The sequence below is a fragment of the Morus notabilis genome, unplaced genomic scaffold, assembly GCF_000414095.1.
Source record: "Morus notabilis unplaced genomic scaffold, ASM41409v2 Scaffold453, whole genome shotgun sequence".
Lineage (NCBI taxonomy): Eukaryota > Viridiplantae > Streptophyta > Magnoliopsida > Rosales > Moraceae > Morus > Morus notabilis.
Genome location: NW_010362819.1, coordinates 134,113 through 154,158, shown reverse-complemented (window position 1 = coordinate 154,158; position 20,046 = coordinate 134,113). Strand labels below are relative to the sequence as shown.

The 20,046-nt window shown below is 33.1% G+C and overlaps 1 protein-coding gene across 3 annotated transcripts; it reads right to left on the bottom strand.

The window, feature by feature from the left end:
- Positions 1-2,038: 2,038 nt before the first annotated feature.
- Positions 2,039-8,169, bottom strand: LOC21394896 (serine/threonine-protein kinase STY46). Of its 3 annotated transcripts, XM_024168795.1 has the most exons (17): positions 8,008-8,169; positions 7,625-7,792; positions 6,628-6,742; positions 6,100-6,170; positions 5,898-6,014; positions 5,728-5,782; positions 5,538-5,648; positions 5,254-5,304; positions 4,812-4,981; positions 4,618-4,725; positions 4,353-4,426; positions 4,060-4,229; positions 3,501-3,596; positions 3,321-3,401; positions 2,741-2,794; positions 2,410-2,544; positions 2,039-2,326 (listed from the first exon to the last, which is right to left on the bottom strand). In XM_024168795.1, exons 2-17 carry the CDS (start codon positions 7,774-7,776, stop codon positions 2,279-2,281), a joined length of 1,608 nt encoding a protein of 535 aa, XP_024024563.1. In that variant the 5' UTR covers positions 7,777-7,792; positions 8,008-8,169; the 3' UTR covers positions 2,039-2,278. The 3 variants fall into 3 exon arrangements, with proteins under 3 accessions (XP_024024563.1, XP_024024562.1, XP_024024564.1); XM_024168794.1 differs by having other exon boundaries at positions 7,625-8,169; XM_024168796.1 differs by lacking the exons at positions 7,625-7,792; positions 8,008-8,169 and adding an exon at positions 7,379-7,385 and having other exon boundaries at positions 2,040-2,326.
- Positions 8,170-20,046: the final 11,877 nt, after the last annotated feature.

Here is a 20,046-nt window from a genome sequence, read left to right as displayed (position 1 = left end):
TTTTAATTTGAGTTAAGATGTGATATTTTCTCAGAGTTTTTTATTGTAGCAAAAAAAAAAAAATAGATATGATATTTTTTGAAAATTTTTTACTGTAAAAACTTAAAATTGAAAACTTGAATCGGTGAAATGAACGAGATCCGTGTTACAAGAGGAACTAAGATGGAATAATTGCCCATACAGAGAGAGAAAAAGAAAGCACTTATCGTTTTTTCTTTTCACACACTTACTGTTCCACTTGGGTAACGTCTCAACTTTCATATACTATTTCACCCAAGTCATGAATATTTTTTTTAATATTATTTAACTGTAAAAATGCTCGTACAATATTTCTTATTGCATTTTCACTTGGATATGGCCCTGTCAATTCGAGACAAGTCCAGGATATGATGCAATGGAAGGTTAATGAGTAATCAAAAAAGGGAAAACTACAAACCAATTATTAGCCGTTTTTACCATAAGGAGAACAAAAAGAAAAAAATAAAAAATAAATTAAAGCAATTTTTACAACGAACATGTGCACATATACACACCAAAAAGTCTCTTTTAGGTCTGCATGAAGCACCAATGCCCGAATTATTTTTAAGGATTTCGTCACCCCCGATTCACCGAATCAGAGCTGAAGTGCATTTATTCTCGGGAAAATATTTTCTAAGCATATAATATATCAATCTTGTTGTCTTTTACGAATCTTTTTCTGAGTGGTCAAGTGGCTACAGAAATACACTAGGACGTCGAATACCAATTAGGATATATACATTCCAAATATTGCATGTACTTTAGCGTAATGTGACATGAATCTATAGCTAATTAGTGGAAAGTAATGTTTCTAAGCAAAAAAATAAAATTAAATTAATGAACTTATTAGGCGTGTTTGTTTTCATTTTTAAAACGTTTTTCACATTTTTCAGAAAAAAATGAAAATAGAAAGGAGAACGTGTTGGGACAGCACCGTACCAAAATTAGAAACAAAAACGTTTTTATATTTTTCTCAAAAATTGATGCATTTTTGAAAAACGAATTAAAGTCGTTTTCATTTTCTCCGTTTCCATTTTCTCTCCGTCTCCAGTCTCTGAAATTTTTTCTTAACTTCACTTCTCTTCCTCTTCTCCGTTCTCTTCTCTACTATCTTCTCCGTTTTCTCTTTCCTATACTCAATCTGGACTCCTGATCTCTCTCTCTCTCTCTAAGATCTTGTTCAAGAACAACCAAAAACTCTACAATAAATTCCATGTTCAGTTAATTTGATTTTGATTTCTTTTGCTTTGTTCCGGAAAATTGGGGGATGAATTTTATAGCCAGGGTCATGGGCTCGATAGGACGGTTGCAACCGACGGCGAGGGTGACGGTTGTGATTTCTGAGCCCAACGCAGTGCTAGCTATAGACTCCGTTGGGTGCGGATCTAGCATGGGTCACGAATCTAACATAGGGAAATGGTGGTGTAGATCTAGGTTCTGATTTTTAATTTTATTTTTTTTATTATTTTGTTAAGAAAAATCCTTCTGGTGGTGGTATTTCGATCACCATAGCCTATAAAACAAATTCATGATCGTGGTCGATTTTGGGTTTGTGAGTCTTCTTGTCATGGGTATTGTTCTTCCACTGGGAATTGCCAAATACGAGTATGAAGATCGTCCTCAGAGCTTTTTTCAGTAATTTGACAGTGATAGAACAAAGTGGGAGAGAGAGATTTAGGCAACCATCCAAATCTTTAAAAAAAAAAAAAAGGAATTGATTGAATTCTGTTTATGTTAGATCTTTACATTGTTGTTATGATATACATTATTGTTATGATTTATGAATAGTTGAGTTGAGATAAGTATAAATGAATTACCAAATAGTATTTCTGTTTTTTTTTTTTTTATATTGAAAACAATTTCAGAATAAAATTACCAAACGAATTTTCAGAAATAATTTCTACTTAAGATTGAAAACGTTTTCATTTTTATTTTCATACAAAAAATAAAATTATTTTAGAACAAATTCCAAACGCACCCATTGTTTCTCTCTATCACTCTCTCAGTTGTTTTTTTCTTTTTTTTTGTTCGTATGCTTTTTTGTTTATTTTTTTTAATTGTTTCTCTGCTTAAAGCTAATCCTGATATAGTTAGTCAAGCTCCAAAATCTGGATTTTCATGAATCCTCTCTGGGTCGTTAACATACACAGGACTAGAAAACAACTTGTAATTAATTGAAAATGAATCCTGGACAAATATCATTACAAGACGTATCATGAACAGTTGATGTTCGGGTTTCAGGCATGCATAAAAGCTGGTGCTATTCGTGATGACTTCTCCTCTGCTTCCCCATTCTTTTGTCCGTAACCTGTTTCAAAACTAACAACTTTCCTGAAGTACACGTTGGTGAATAAACAAAGGTCAGGTCGTAGGTTTTGGAAATTTCCGTACCCTTTTGGACATAAGCTGCAAAGTTTCAAGAATTTCTGAGAATTGAGGTCTCAAAGATGGCTCCTGTTGCCAGCACTTTTCGATAAGTTCCGCCAACATTGGATCAGTATGCGCCGGAATCGTAGGCCTCAGGCCCTGCGAATTTATTTCCTCAATAAAATTAACACAACATCATTTTCCTTTCGTTGCTGCGAGATTAAAAAATGCTCTCAAACAAATGGTCTATGATAATTTCGCAGGAGTGATCTTGGACAGCATCTCATCAAGAGGAAAATTTGCCAACAGATGTGCTAAAAAATAAAAGGCTACGTTGAGGATGATGGAAAAATACCTTGTGCACCACACCGACGGCTGCTTGCATTGGGGTCAAATCCTCGTAGGGGAGCTGAGATTGCAGTCACAAAACACTTAGGATGATGTGAAGTCTGTGCTAGGACGAACTAATTCAATGGAAGATAAAGAAACATGAATCTGAAAATGGCACCCTATTCACTTCTTTGGGCTTCTATTGAATCGAGAAATATGTTTGATTGTCCATCTTTTTGATATAATATATACATCCTCCGGAAAATTCAAATCGAAGCAATTGGATGTCCGATTCGGGCCTATATGACATCACCAATCAATAGAAATACTCTAAGGCCCTGTTCATTTCACCGATTCGAGTTTTGCTACAGTAAAAAGCTTTTAGAAACAGTCACATATAACTTTTTTGCTACAGTAAAAAGCTCTAACATAAAATCACATCTCAACTCGAATTAAAAACTCGAATAAGTGAACTAAACGGGCCCTAATACTCCACCTTTGTCATATATTTCCATACATCACACTGGATAGATATTAAGAGCGAGGGAAAGAAATCCATAATTTTGTTTCAATAGAATAAGACGTTAAAAGTGAGATGACATTACCTTTCCCGTTACCAGCTCCCACAGCACGATTCCAAAGCTAAAAACATCCGCTTTGTGATCATAAGGTTTGTGTTCAATGACCTTTAATTCATGAACACCAAACAATCATGTGTCGGCACATCATGGGGAAAGACAACCAAAGGCACACAAGAAAGCAATAAAAAAGCGTGAAGAAATTACCTCTGGGGCCATCCAACGATAAGTTCCAGTTTCTGCAGTCATCACACCAGATTCAGCTTGCACTCTAGCAACACCGAAATCAGAAACCTTAACAACCTGTCAATATAATTTCCTCTCTTAAAGCAGAAGGAAGCTCAAAACAGCATGTTAAAGCTCTTAAATAGCCTTTGAATAACCTGGTTAAGCTCCTATCAACAAGGAGCATTTCGAAACAAGGACATGGATGCACAGGCCTGCATATGCATCCTTTTAGTTTTGAGAAAAACAAGTGTAAAGAAAGCAAATATGAACTTCAAGGAAACGCGAGCTAATAAAGGGAAGAAAAAGGTGATCGCAATTACCAAGGCAAAACATATGCCCTGTTCTAATCAACATGAGGCAATAAAATAGGATAACATATATTCTACAATGAGTTAAGGCAGGATGGGATCATGAAAACCTCAGGGAAGGGAACTGTGATTCTATTTCAGAGCAGTTCCTTCTAAGACAAGTCCAACTAGATTACAAAGTACTTAAAGAAAAAAAAAAGCAGAGAGAGAAAAGAAGCAAAGATTCTTACTCCATTTTCATCCATCAAAAGGTTTGCAGCTTTGAGGTCTCTATGTATTATGTTGTTTCGGTGTAAGTAGTTCATTCCCTTGGAAACATCAATTGCTACTCTAAGCAAGTACTGAAGTGGAACACCATTTTGTTTCAGAAAGTCATATACGCTTCCACCAAACATAAATTCTGTAATACAAACTAACGGATTATTGAAAATTGATTTGACATATAATAACCATACAACTAACCGCTAGTACCAAAAAAAAAAAAGGCCGGTAGTAGATGTAGTTAGAGAGTCATTTCAATTACCAGTTACAATGCACGGGTTTGGAGGTCTGGTGCATGCCCCAATGAATTGGAGTACATTCTTGTGCTGAAGCTTCCTACAAGTTTACAGGAGTGAAAAGGGATGCTTGGTTATTTCAGAGAGGGATCAACATTTTTGTCTATTGAAAAGAACGAAAAGGGTTTCAATATTTATGTTTCTAGATTTTTGGATTAGAAGAGATTTAAAAGAAAAAAAAAATGACCTAAAAGAAAGAAAGGCAGTGGTTAAATATGTACTGCAACAAACCTCATGATATCCACTTCTTGCGCAAATTCCCGGAGTATAGTTTCATTTAGGTGCTCGGCCCTCAGAATTTTAATAGCCACATCTTGATTATATAAAGTACCTTTGTACCTGAGGCCACTGGATCAGAATATGCAAGACATACTCGTGTGCGGTGTGCCAAAGAAACAGTATGTTCAAAGACAGAAAAAACTCACAAATCTCCAATGGATCCAGAAGCGATTTTCTTTTCAAATTTCAACAAGCGCAAATCAATATCCCTGCTGTCAAAAACATCATTTGGGATGTGTACATGATTAAGGATCGACTTAACTTCAACCTCTTGCTCGCCTGCTGGAGAAATCAAATATTTTGACCCAGGATGCTTCTACAATTCAATTAGAAGAAAAATGTCATATTGATAGATAACTTCTTAAAAATTGCAATCGTGTCATACAAGTACAGGGTTACTAGCCAAACCAACTTTTACATAGAGTAAGATTGCTGTATTCGTAGAACAATATAAACAGAGATATAAAAGCATATATCCGATATTATAATATACTTTTATTAGGAAAAAGTATTTTCAAATGAGGAAAAAAAATAAAATAATTCCATTTCTAAGAGGAGTGTAGTGTATAACTAAATAAGTTGCATTACCTCAATCCTTGATATTGCTTTTGCTAGTGCAACTTTAAGCTGCTCTGTTTCCTATAAATTTCAAATACGAATAAAAATCAACCGGTTCCAGAAGGAACATATCTAACAGAACAAAAGAAAACTTGAAGTTGAAGATTTAGGGATAATAAGAAACAACAACTGACAGAATCCGCAAACACTAAGTTATATGATTCACGGATATATTAATAACTAGTTTATGTATGATCAAACATCCATAAGAACCAATAATCAATTTGCTTTTATCATGCGTCTAAGGAAAATACCTCAAGTGTCCAGCCATCAACAAGAAAAACATCTAGAGAGTAGCCATCTATCGTAGAAAAAGCATGTGCTTCTTGAATGTTCAAGCCAATCTCAGACAGTAAGGATGTTAACTGTAAGGAAAATTTATTGAATTTTTAGGAATAACCATAGCAAGAACAAAACACTATTCAAGGACACCAACAAAGCTACCTGACTAAAAAGTTTCGGCTTGTCATTTGTTGAAATTGTAATCTCATGCATTGGCCTGTGTAAATAATAAATATTTGGGAATTTATTTGACTGGAATGACACAACTTTCAAAAAATTATTTGCCATGGAGAACTGCATGGGAAAAAGATATGACAATTAGAACTTTTTACCGGGAATGCAAGTGACTGGAATTCACAGTATGATCCCAATTATGAAGGCACAACTGGTTGGCTTCAAGAGCAAGTTTGAGGTCAGGTGACAAATCGAAAGCTGGTGGTGGATGAACGCTGAAATATATGATAAAAGGATAGTTAGAGTATATTTAGCTTCTTATACGAGGTATCAATAAATGGTCCTTTTCTTTAGCCATGCCTTTGTTTGCTAGCATAAGGGGACCACACTCCCACTTTTCTTTGTGAATCGGGACCTGAAGTCAAATGAACCTGCATAAAAGAGATATTGTCTATTGCAGTTAGCGAAGCAAAGAACTTCAAAGAGCTCACCTACTACCATTAATAAAACCTTTTGACTATAATAAGCATATTGACATCTACTTGAAATGAGATAACTCCCACCATGAACTAAGAAACAGAAAAAAACAAATAATGAACGCTGGGATGCACAGTTGCACATGTTTCTAACGCATTCCTTGATTTTTATATAGCTTAACTCAGTGTCCTCTCATTTTTTACTCATATCAATATGCGAGATACCCCAAAAGTCTTATAGCTAAAAGAACTCAATATCCCTGAAATCCCAATAGGGACCACTTCTACAGTTGATTAAACAATGTATTTCCATTTAGTATAAGGAAAATATATAAAGCCAAGAGGCAAGCTTCAATTATTGCATTTCCCTTTTCCCTACATCAACAAACTTCGAAGGAGTTTTGTGAATTACCTGCACGGGACGGACTTCAACTGCAGGTCTAGTAGCAGGGTCATGTGCCATCTGAAGCAGTCTTTTGTGCATAAGAACATCTTGTGCCCTCTCCACATTCACATCCAGTGCGTACCTTTTAATAAGCCAATTAGTATCCCAATTAATAGTATATCCCCTCTGATTTTAACTTATGTCCCTAATTTGTTTAATCTACACAGACAACAATAAAAGTTGTAAAGTTTTATCCTCAAGCTGATCAGACAAGCCCAAAATAAAATTTTAAGAACTAAGCCAGTCTCTTTTTTTTTTTTTTTTTTTTCCGTGTCCTTCGGTAAAAATAGCAGTCTTAAAATCTTGTACAACTGTTTTTCATCTGTATAACTAATCAGACAAGCACAAACAGTCTTTTGTATGGTTGTTTTTCTTTCCCCTGTTTTTTTTTATTTTTTTTTTTATTTTTTGGATTTTTCAATGATCAACACTTCGGCGACCATTATTCTCTTCCAAAGAGCATCCAGAAGGCAATACTTTTCTATGAAAAAATAAAAAAATAAAATATAAATTTAAACCAGAGAGAAACTCAAAGATTCTGTTGAAACAATTCAAATATTCCTCAATTTCACTCCTAGCCAAAGAGAGAACATCCAATTGTAATTAATCATTTATCTGAAAAGTAAGATAAAACATTCAAAAGATTCTGATCAGGAAAAACCGGCCCACATTATGGAAAAAAAAAAAAGAAACACTTGTAAAGGATTCACTTCGTTACCAAGAAAATCAACAACAAATAAAGACAAGCTTTAGAAATTTGCTCCCGGCTCAATCATATAAATACCGTACTTCCGAACATATACACGTACATGTATATGGTATACATATACGTGTATATGTACACGTATATATAAAATATACAGATAAATTTAAAATATGCATGCGTGTGTGTGTGTCTATATATATATATATATATGTGTGTGTGTGTGTGTGTGTGGAAGCAAAAGCTAGGGTTTGGAGGTACCGAGTAGGGAGGCGATAAAAATGAGCCCAGAGATCATCCTCGAAACCAGGAATTCTGGAGTCGGCGACGTTCAAGGCCATGAGTCGACGAAGAACAACATTGTAAATATGAACTTTCTGTTTGTGCTTCCGATTCTGAGTCGACGACGACATATCAACGGCTCTGCTACTGCAACTCTCCGTGTCCCCCATGATCACACACCGTCAAAGACAAAAACGCCCCAGCGCATAAATAACCAAGAAAAAGCCACACACAAAAAAAAAAAAACTTTTTTTACGAGGAGAAATGAGAGAGCTTTCTTTTGCCTGAAAGGAAAATAGCAAGAAAATGGAAAAAGGCAAGAAAAAGAGCCTTTTTATTATTATTATTTTTTTATTCTCCACCTTTGTTTCCCTCTCCCTCTGTAATGTCACTCTGTTGGATTTTGGTTTGTCTCTCTCTCTTTTTCTTCCCTTTAAGAAGACGAACGTTAATTGGGGGCGCAATGCGCACCCATAAGCTCATATTTGATGTCGACGTGGATTCAAACAATGCTTTTTCTTGCCTTGCTGATATCACGGCCTTTTGGTGGTCGTTAAGAAATAGACTTACATATAGACACATAAAAGAATTGGTTATTGATTATTTATTAATTTGCAAAAAATGATCATTATCCAATATGATTCATTGATAGCATCACCACCCCATCTTTGGTCTTAGCCAATAGAAAAAAATCTCGCTTGTCTCGTTATCCCCCACGAACTCCCTCGGAATCTTATTAGATAATTACACATTACACCCATAAGGTTGGACTTCATAAACTTTATTTTCCATTTTAATTTGAGGATTGGAAGATAAATGTCCGTTTAGTTCACTGATTTAAGTTTTTAATTTGAGTTGAGATGTGATTTTATATGAAAATTTTTTATTGTAATAAAAAAGTTAAATGTAACTATTTTTTAGAGTTTTTTACTTTAACAAAATTTGAATTGGTAAAATAAACGGGTCATAAATTTAGTATGACGATTAAATAATGGAAAATAGTAAAAAATATGCCAATATGAAAAGCTTAAGAAAGTATATAGACCAATTTTTAGTTATAGAAATTAATAGGCCATAACTTGTCAAGTTATGGTTCATAATCAGACAAGTTATGGATAAATTTATCAAGTTATAGTTCATAACTAGACAAGTTATGGACAATTATGAACAATAACTTGTCAAGTTATGGTTCATAACCAGATAAATTATGGATAAAAATAATAATTTGACCTATTTATTAACTTATGTAAATTATTAACATATTAAGTTTAATTCATCTCAAATATTGACATATTTCCCTCTTTCTCCCTTAAATAATTCATGAATTATTAATAGTTTTTTTTTTTTTGGAAAGTTGATAGGGGTTTACACTGGCTACTTAAAAGCTTTATCACACCCCAACTTCTCTCTCCTCCGAATGGACGACTTTTCTACATTATAAAATCCTAGTATGGCTTTTTCATAAGGCATGAATGTGAAATACACAATGTGGCTGGAATGTCTAGGGGGACTGAGGCAGGGCTTGGACAGTGTGGTTGTGCCCAATCACATGGCTACACGTGCTATTGTCCTACGCACTATGCTTGGCCATTGGCCAAGCAATGAGCAAAAAATACCCACTTAAAAGTGAGTTATGCCCATGATGAACCAAACATTGGAACTTGGCAAATTAATCATCGCGGCCCTTGTGGACCTTATTATGCTCCTATCTCCTTACTCTCTAGTGACAATGCCTTTTTCCCCCACTAGGCAGTTTTAATACCAAAAAAAAAAAGTAAAATGTTATATTAAATACCAAATCAAAACTCGTGCTTTATAGGTAAGGGCTTTCCAAAGAAGGGTAATATGTAGTTGGGATAATTTATGAAATTAAATTATAAAAAACACACTACCAATTTTTAAGTCTCCACGCCCACTCAGTTAATGGTGGAGTAATGTGATGGCCACCGAGTCAGCCACATTCTGTGCTGGTCGGTCAGAAGCTCTAAAAGGAATATCTTCCAGAATTTTCGTGAAGATTCATGGAGTTGTGTGGTCATTTGATCCGGTGACGTATAAGCCATATGGCAGTGGGAAGCTCTTCGTTGTATGCAGAAAATTGGGACGCAAAGGTGTACCAGTTTTCTCTTTTCAGTGTGGGCCCGTTTGGATTAACTTAAAAAAAACAGTTTTTGATTTATTTAGTTAAAAAATGGCTAAGGCTTCATTTAGTATGTAGGTTTAAATCAGAGTTTCTAATTTTGATTTTGAAACCAGAATCATAATTCATGATTTTGGGTTCAAATCATAGTTTTAGAACTACAACTAAAATCAGATGTTTGAACCACCAACAATTAAGAGAGGAGTGGTTTTAGAACCAATGGTGATTATGGTTTAAAACATTATATCATGGTTTAAATCTTGAACCAAAACCATCCAAACTAAGGTCTCGTTCACTTCACCGATTCGAGTTTTCAGTTTTAGGTTTCTACAGTAAAAAGCTCTCAAAAAATGTCACGTCTAACTTTTTCTGCTACAGTAAAAAGCTCTCAGTAAATGTCACATCCCAGGTCGAATTGAAAACTCGAATCCGCGAAGTGAACGAGGCCTAAATATTGATTTTGTCGAGTTAAACCAAAACTACTTTTTACTTTTTTAAACAAATACTGGTTTGAACCAGAACTATAATTCCGATTCTAAAATCCTCATACTAAACATCTCCTTAGATGTTCTAGTTCACTATTACTAAGTACACTACATCCCCATAATGATAAATTCTCATCACTCAAAATATAGGTCTCATTTATCCATCTAGTGAGACCTATTTTTGTAAGTAGCAGAGTCTTGATTTTATAGGGATGAATAGGCGCTCTTCTATACAAAAAAAGACACAATGCTGTGAAGAGCTAAGAAACACAATAGATGTCACTACCAGGTATAGCAGCAGCAACAGATGCCTCGATTTTTCCATGGAATCCCAAGATGGTCCAAAGAGAAATGGCTACAGTTCATCGTACTATGTTGAAGACTCAAAACAGAAAAGAAGTCTTGGTTTAAAAAAAATGGAGTTCTGGATGGGTTCAATCTCCTCTCATAATGATATTTCATCGCTTTGATACTTTTATGTGGTTTGTTGGCTTGTAGGAAATTCTATTGAAGTCTCGTTTATTTTATCAATTTGAGTTTTTAGTTAAAATTTTTTAAAAAATGTCGTATCTAATTTTTTCTGCTATAGTTAAAAACTCTAAAAAAATATCATATCTCAGCTCAAATTAAAAACTCAAATCCGCAAGTGAACGAAGCCCACAAAAATAATTACCAAGAGTGGTAATCAACAATCATTTTGAAAAATTTTCAATTTCACATGTCAACTCTACAACTCACAATTAATAATAGGTTCAATACAATCTTGCACTTCAGTCTCTGTAAAACTATGGTGATAATTATAAACTAGCATTTTTCAATTTCATAGGATGAAAAGTACGGAAATGTTATTGGATGATTAAATAAATGGTTAAGCTTGCACATATTATACACATATATGTATACTTTGTTACATTAATTTTACTCTCTAATTTTTGCGGGGGAAAATAAGCAAATTAGAACATAATGAATGCCCCTTCTGCCCGCTCCACAATTAATCAATTAAAACACAAAAAAACGTTGAAACTTTGAAGATCTCGTACTTATATTAAATAATTTCATTGCTAAAATGAGACAACCGTTGTTTTTATTTTCTTTTTTTTTTTGAAACGACAGAATGTCATTATTATACGAAAACTAACATTCCAATTGATTAATATTATAAAATTCCCGATTGTCAAATGGCATCATATTAAACGATTGAATCGAAGGAAAACATGTCTCCCACAAATGACAGAACCGGTATCATGAAGACGCCACTAAATTAGAGAAACGACAACGACAATGAATATTAAGAACGACAACGTTTCTGATAAGCTAGGAAATGTAAATCTAAAGGTTAGGAAAAGAGTAAAAGTGAAAGTAAGTTAAGGAAGCGCAGAAGACGACTCCAGAAACGACAACATGTTGAAAAAGACATTGAAGAAACAACGTAAATTAATCATGAAGCAACAGAATATCTCTTTAAAATGACGACATCATAACAAGAATATAGTATATTATCAAATGACTATGTCTTTAAAAACAAGACGTTTAAGAACGAGTGTCTATGATGTTTGAGATAATATAGATCTGGAAAACGACAAGTTCAAAACGAAAGGAAAGGAAGAATAAAAGAACGACAATATGTTTAGAATAAACTACAGCATCTCGAAAAATAAATCATATATAAAATGTTCATACAAATACGGTTCTTAAAACCATGAATTTCAAATAAACGGCAGTCTCCAAAAAAAACGACAACCACGTATATACGAAACTGACACACATATTTTGAAAACGAAAAGTTCAAAAAGAAAGGAAGAGTAAAGGAACGGCAATGTGTTTCAAATAAACGACAGCATCCTGAAAAATAAATCATACAACACGGCTCTTAAAAACCATGAATTTCTGAAAAAAGGCAGCGTCCTAAAAAACGACAACCACGTATAATTAAGCGCAACATTGTGAAAAGCTACATATATAAACTAAAAAAAAAAAAAATTTAGATAAGAACGCTGAAAAGGATCGCGTCTTTAATAACTGACGACCAATTTAGAAACAACCACACAAGTCACCAAGACGACACATCTTTGGAAAATTGCAGCGTTTCTTACCACAATAAATTGAGAAACATCTAAGTCAAGAAATTAGAACAGCAAAATTCCAAAAGAAAACATCTATTTTCCCTCATTATAAAAACATCTCTTATCTCAATAGAAAACGACAAAAACATTAAACGACGTATTAAAATTTTGAATATATTAAGTGACGTTTGGTTCGTGGTTTCAAAATCATTGTTGGTTATTTTGAATTTTAAAATTTAACTTTTTTTTAGAAAAATACCGTAACAAATCAAGAACTATGATCCTAAATCATACTAAAAACTCTCGAAACAAACGGAGCATTAAAAACCGCCAATACCCTAGTTGAATATGATCCTATAGAAAGAGGACATAGCAGCTATAAAACAATAAAAAGTAGGAGCCCTGTTTTTCTCCATCTCTGTCGATCTCTGGCATAAATGCCGTCAATTAATGAAGGGTGGCTCTCGCTGAACAAATTTCCTCCCCCGGTACGTATAGCTAAAAACTAAAAAATAAATAAGAAAACAGAGACCAATAACCAAAAGTCTCACAAGTTGCATTAATACGAACTGGTTAATCTGGTGAGATTCCAAATATAGTATTTAAGAAACAGTTCAGTATTACTGAGATAAAGCCTTATCATCTTAGGTGGTTCGATTCACTTTTTATTAATATGTTGCAGTCTGTGCACATACACAGGCATATATATATATATATATATGTATATATGTATGTATAGGGATAGCCTTGCTTGTGCTTGTTCCTGGGTTTCTCGATCGAAGACGTGAGAAGAAAGAGAGAGAAAATAAAGATGGGAAAGAAAAGAATATTATGGAGCTTGAGCGTTGGTTGTCATTGAATGCTCTGGTTCTTCCTTGGGTTGTGGGTTTTGGTAGACCATGGTTTTAATGCATTACCTGCAACAGATCAACTTTCTCTCTCTTTTCTTTGAATTTAATTAATTAATACGAGACATTCCCATTTTCTATCACCATTATTATATATACTTCCACACCTCTAATTTCCTTACTCGTCACCATATCATTTTCATCCTCCTAAATATCCTTTTCTTCTACTACTTCTATATAAATTCTTCCTTTGTTTATAATAATCTAAGTCATGAGAGGAAGCATGTATAGAAGCGAAGAGCAAAGTTCAGCTTGATTTTACGTTTACTTTGAAAGAGTTACTGTGATGTTGGCCCGGTTCACTCAGAGAAGAAAACGACACATCAACCAAGAAAAGGAAAATATATATATATATATATATATATATATATATATTTGTTGTGGTTTGTTTGCTTTTTGATTGAGCCGTGCCAATATCTTAGTTGATCTCTTTCATATTTCTTCATGATATTATGGCAACTCGCTGGTGGTCAGAACAAATGAGTCTCTCTTTTGAGGTCCGTACGTTTCTCTATCTTTGGTTTTCCCTTTCCATGATATATTCGGGCAATTTCATGGAACTATATATATATATGCTAGATTAGTTGAGCCAACGTATTACATACTTATAAGAACTCTTTATAAAGATTTATAGCTGTTAATAATTTGCAAATCTTCCAGCTAGCACAAAAAAAAAAAAGGAGATCTCTAATATTCTGTGTTTAGCATTAGCTGATCATGAATATTCATGAATCATAACAGCTTTCGGACGCTGTATATATATATATATATATATATTTATACACACTAAGAAAAACTTCAATAATTCAAAGACATTTCGTGAGATGATTCATGACCTTTTAAATCCATAAGTACGTACAGGAAAAGTCAAGTGCTCGTATTTAAATTTTTTCAACTGCAAATCGATCGGATATCACGTCTTAAAAGGAAAAAAACGGATATCATGCATTAACAGACGGGAGAAAAGTTTCATATAAACATTACTTCTCATACATCAGTCGTTTACTTTCAAAAGGCGTAAATCATATATATGTATACTGTAATTTACTTAAAATTTATAAACTTCCCCGTTGATTCTACATCTTATGATAGGGTCCTCAATCCTCAGACAAGGCTGTTCTAACTAGACTCAAATCGCACCTTAGATAAAATAAGGAAAAAAAAAACCCAACAAAAAAAAAAAATAGTCTTTATAAGGGTCAAATTGCCTTTACATTTGACAAAGAAAAAAAAAACCGGCAAATTAATATTACAGGCCTATTTAGTTTGCTGATGTAAGTTTTTAATTCGAATTAAGATGTGACTTTATGTAAGAGTTTATTACTGTAGCAAAAAAGTTAGACGTGATTGTTTCTGAGAGTTTTTTGCTATAACAAAACTTAAATTCTAAACTCGAATCGGTAAAATGAACGGGACCACATTTTCACATATTTATAAGGTTTACGTTACTATATGTGTGATATATATATATATATGATATTATTTTCCATTCCCTTTACTTCCCATGTATTCTGGGATGGAAAGAAACGATAAGATGTCGGTTGGGGGAGTAAATGCAATTAGTAGGGACGTTGTCTAATATTTACAATTATGAAGGAAGAGTAAATCATATAGCCGGTTTTTTTTTTTTTTTTTTTTTTTTTTTTTTTTTTTTTTTTTTTTTTTTTTGAGAATCTGCATTAATTTAAAGGCGATTGTTTATTTGACTGCTATTTCTTGAGCAATCAGAGATAAAGATTCCCTTCTTTAATACTCCTTCCTCGTGCATACATATAGCTGCATTTCCTGCTTGCCATATACTTATTACTACCATTAGAGCACCCCAAGAAACTCTCTAAATTTTAGATAAATTTCATTAAAATAGTTAAAAAGCTACTTTTGCTAGTAATTTTGGGGTTATCAAAATCAGATACCGCTTTTATTTTCCAATATCAGTATTGTCCAAAATCAAGTAAGTCTCTGCAGGGTCCTCATCCAAACGCTTGTATGTAGTTGCATTCAAGGTCTCTTGGAAACCCATATATGTTTCCTGAATTTGATTACTACATATAGTTGTTACGTTGGAAAAATGGCTTGAAAACTTTTTTTCAGAGTATTATTTTGAGACTCGATTTGAGCAAAACTCATTTCGTATTAGTGATGGTTCAATTTAGATTTGTATTCTCCACTGTGAGGAGATCGAAATGATGTATTTATTTGCTCAAAATGGTGGATAAGTGAATGAAAAATTGTCTCTTAAAGTGCTCTCATAAAGTTAGAAAAACTCCCAAAAAATTAGAAAAAAGGCTGGAAAAGCATTTTGTTCCACATTGAAAAGAGACAAAGCCATTGTCTCTTGTAAACTCTATAAAAGGGACCCCCACTTCTCAATTAAGACACTCTAGAATTTCAAAACTTTTCTCTCCTTTCAAAAATTCCTCCTACTCATTAAAAGATTAGATTAGTATCCGTGCTTTATTGCTTTAAAGGTTACATGCTCCCCTTTACTATATAGTAGTCCCCTTTTTTAATAAGTTTTTTTTTTTTTTAAATAAGAGAAAAGAAAAGAAATCCAAAAATATAAAATTTACACATTGTAATAGAAGGGAAAAAAAAAAGAGAGACCTTTGCAGAGATAATGTTGCATATTCCTTAATTATAAAAAAAAACAAAAAATAAAATAAAAAACGTTGCATATTCATATTTTTTTTTGAGTCTTTTGACAGAGCCTTGCATATTTTATCAAAGAACAAGAGATATAAATCTTAAAACTGTGAATCATGAAAAACTTCAATATTGTTGAATTTCAAAATAGAATAATTTAAAAAAAAACAACACTCCGTCAAATCAAGTCTTCTTATGGTCATGAAACTTGCAAAATAACAGAATCTACAAACCAAAATGTTAAACTAGCCTTTTATTAGCGTCCGTACTACAACCAGCCCTTGATGGTTTACTTCAAATCAAGATGTTAATGTTTCTTTATATTCATTTTGTTACTCATCACGTCGTTACTTATGATATCTATTTTTGAGGGGACATATATCTTTATTACTTCTATCAGGTATGTGATTGAATTACAACTACAAAAGACATATTGGTCCTTCTTCCAAATTATACAAATATATTTATACTCCATCTATATATATATATATATATGTGTATTTTGAAAAGGAAAGAAATGAAAACAAATGGTGCTCAACAACAAACATGTATAATCATAATTAGATTAAAAAGACTGTGTACTTCTAATGCATATGCAGATATTAATACCTCTTTGGCGTCTTTGGCAAAATAATGTCTTCTATATTTGTCGAGAAAGTTTCTCTCTTAATAATTGTTGCACCATGGTCGAGCAGTCAGACCATCCTCTTGAGTTACATGCGTCGAGAGCTCTGGAAGCCAGGGCTGATCCCTAACGTCGAGAATTGACGGTTAAGGAAATATCCTTAGGTTGAGGAGCACTCTTAAAGCTAAGGCATTGAAGTCAAGAAGTTCTTAAAAGCCTTTGAAGGTCTCTGCGTTTAGAAGTCTATAGAATCAGAGAAAAGACTAGAAGATCAAATTCAAATCCAATCCTGCCAAATCAGGAGAGGATAAACCTCATCAAATATCTGAATTCAAATGGAAAGATCAGATGTTGATCAACGAAAATAATTCCCCCAAATTTGGATATTCAAATATGGAGATATAGCTATAAAATCCCCTAATTAGTGGAGATAAAGGAATCGTCATCGGGAAATTAGGGATAAGAGTCTTTGAATTCAGGAGAGCCTATAAATAAAGGATGAACTCCTCATTTGATTTTTTACGCACTATTTTTCCTACTCTAAGAGAAATTGTAAATTCTGAGAATTAGTGCATCCACAAATGGATGTAGGACAAGAGTTTATGTCGAACCACTATAAACCTTTCGTGTCCATTTATTTTCTGCAATTATTTTTTTGGCAGTTTTGTGTGAATCTTGACACGAGTGTTCCCAGAGAGTTGAAATTCTGAGTTGACGATTTTTCATTATCAACAATAATTTATCCTGCGTATTACAGAAGTAATGTGTTTAAACTTAAAGAGAACAATGAGTGGATTGAGAAAGATATTATAAACTTTATAGCTAATATATATTTTTTGAATGGGGTAAAAACAATAAAAAAGGAAAGCTTCTTTTTTGAGAATTCAAAAAATCTAAAGGGATAATTGCAGGCATAGATTAGCAGAAATTTTACACCTAATTCCACCGATGAGTTCAAATCTCTTACCCCGTTAAAAAAAAGTGAAAAATCATCAATTTCAAGCACAAAATTAAAAAAAAAATCATTAAATTATTTCACACTCGTTTCAAATTAAAAGATAGTAAATTTTAATTTTAAATCTAGTTAAGCATAGTTTCTTCTATAATTTGCGGAGACAGTTTGTTTTTTTATTATTATTAAAGTTTGTTCCGCTTTTTAGAGAAGTAATGTGTTTAATGAGAACAATGAGTTGATTGGGAAAAATAATTAACTTTATAGCTAAGAACAATTAAAGAGGAAAGTGTATTTTTTTTTCTGAGAATAAAAAAACGATTGTAGTTTGAACAAGAGAAAACCATGTTAAACCGGTTTTCAAAATTTCCATCTCTCTAATGGTTATTTGATTTGTGATATATCCAGCTTTGAGAAGTAGGTTTAATTTTCTCGTTTAAATCGTCAAAAGATATTGAAGCAATTGCAAATGAAGGCTTTTGAGGTACTAAAAAATTGGATTTTAATCTTTGGTTTTGCCTCTGTTCTCTATTTCTCTCTTTCTCTTATTTGCGTCTGCTAATTTCAGGGGTTCCATGTTTTTGACTTGACATTAAAAACAAGAGACCATGTTGGTTTGGTTTTTCCTCGTAATCCAAATTCTGACCGTGTTAGAGCTGCGGCTGAATTTTCTTTGAAAGAGTACAACAAAACTAAGGAATTTTGGTTTGGTTTCTTTCTGTTTTTTTGACATTTATGCTGTTCAATTTATAGTTTTGTTTTTTTTTTTTCTAATTTGTTAATTTGTTTTTTAATTTTTTTTGTTTATCTTAGGGGACGAATCTGGAGCTTAAAAAGATGGTAACAGCGACTTCAAAAACAGAAAAACTTCAATAATTAAGATGTATTTAACTTTTGAGGCTTCGGACGGGTGTTACTATGAAGCCCTTTTAGATAGCTTCGACTTTACCAAACGAGAAAGACGTTTCATTGTGGATTTCTGTAGGCCAGCAATTCATTATCCCTAAGCTTTTTCTTCTTTTGGACCTTAGCAGTACTGCTTTGTTGTTAGTGCTTTTGTAGGGGAAGTTGGACTTTTTTGGGGAGCTATTGCATTTACACGTCTCTCGAGACTTTAAAGTCTCGTTCGTTTCGTTAGTTCAAGTTAAGAATTTGAGTTAAAAATGAATTAATGTGAGAGAAAATACTGTAGTAAAAAACGTTGCTTTGTGAGAGAACACTGTAGCAAAAACTTGAGTTATGAAACGAGAGTTGTTTTTAGTTACTTGTTTATGTATCTACAATGAAACTAGTTTTATATATATTCGGTGGTTTTCATTCTTGCCCTTTTATGTAACTGATGCAGAAACTGTAATTTTGGCTTTGTTTTAAATTTGGAGCTCTTGATATCGCATTTTGCAGCAGTATATGTTCGAATGATTTTGTTCCTATTAAGGTTGATGTTTTACCACTTATTCTCGGAGTTGCTAATAAATTTAGTCAGTATTGTATGCTTTTTTTTTATATCATTGTTGATCCTAATTCTCTCTCTATGCACGTCGTTTGTAAACATGTTACTATGACCATGTCGTTTTTTCTTTTCTACTAAAAAAAATCGTATAAATGTTCTATAAGCCTATTGGAGTAACAATTAAACATTATTGTTCAGACTAATACTTCCACAAAATATATCTGATTTTAGTAATAATATATTTTTTTCAATTAAATAAGGGTTAACCTCGAATGAAAAAATTAAGGGTCTGATTTGATACATAAATTAACAACAAAATAATATAAAAATCTCAAGTTCTCAATTAAAATGTTTTTAAAAAATAGTCACTGACCTCAAGATCTCATTTGGACTTATGTTTAACCTGAATTCTAACTCTAATATACATAAATATATACACGAACAAAATGTCGGATAAAATTTCATAAAATTAATTGCGCCAGATGTGCAATTTTTGTTGACGGCGTGACTCAACCTCGACATTGTATACTTCTGGGACGTTTGGTTCATGGATTCAGAACCATTTTCATTTTATGTGTATTTTTTGTGAGAGAAAATACTGTAACGAGCCACGAACCATGATTCGAACCATGACACGAATCCCTCTTCTAAACACACTCTTCATGATCACTATCATAAATGTAGAAAGCCGTCTCTAATCTCAACTCTTTGTGTGTTTTTTCATGGTTACTATCCGTACTATATTTTCTGAATTTTAGTATATATCAAGAAGAAAAAACGTGCTTGATCTGGTTTTCAAAATTGCCATCTCCTTAATTGTTGTCGGATTTGTGATATGCGGCTTTGCGAAGTCGGTTTTCTCGTCTAATGTCTCTCTCTATTACATCTATCCCTGTCTTTCTCATATTTTGCGTTTGTTAATATGTTGAAGAATTGGAATCAGAAAAAATAGACCGTGTTGGTTTGATTACACCTCGTGATCCAAATTCTGACAATATTAGAGCTGCGGCTGAATATGTACTGAAATAGTACGATAAAACTCAGGTTTAGTTTGGCTTCTTTTGTTTTTGACTTTTATGCTCTTCAATTCTTAGTTTTTTTATTTCTTTTTATTTTTTTCCAATTTTTGTGTGTT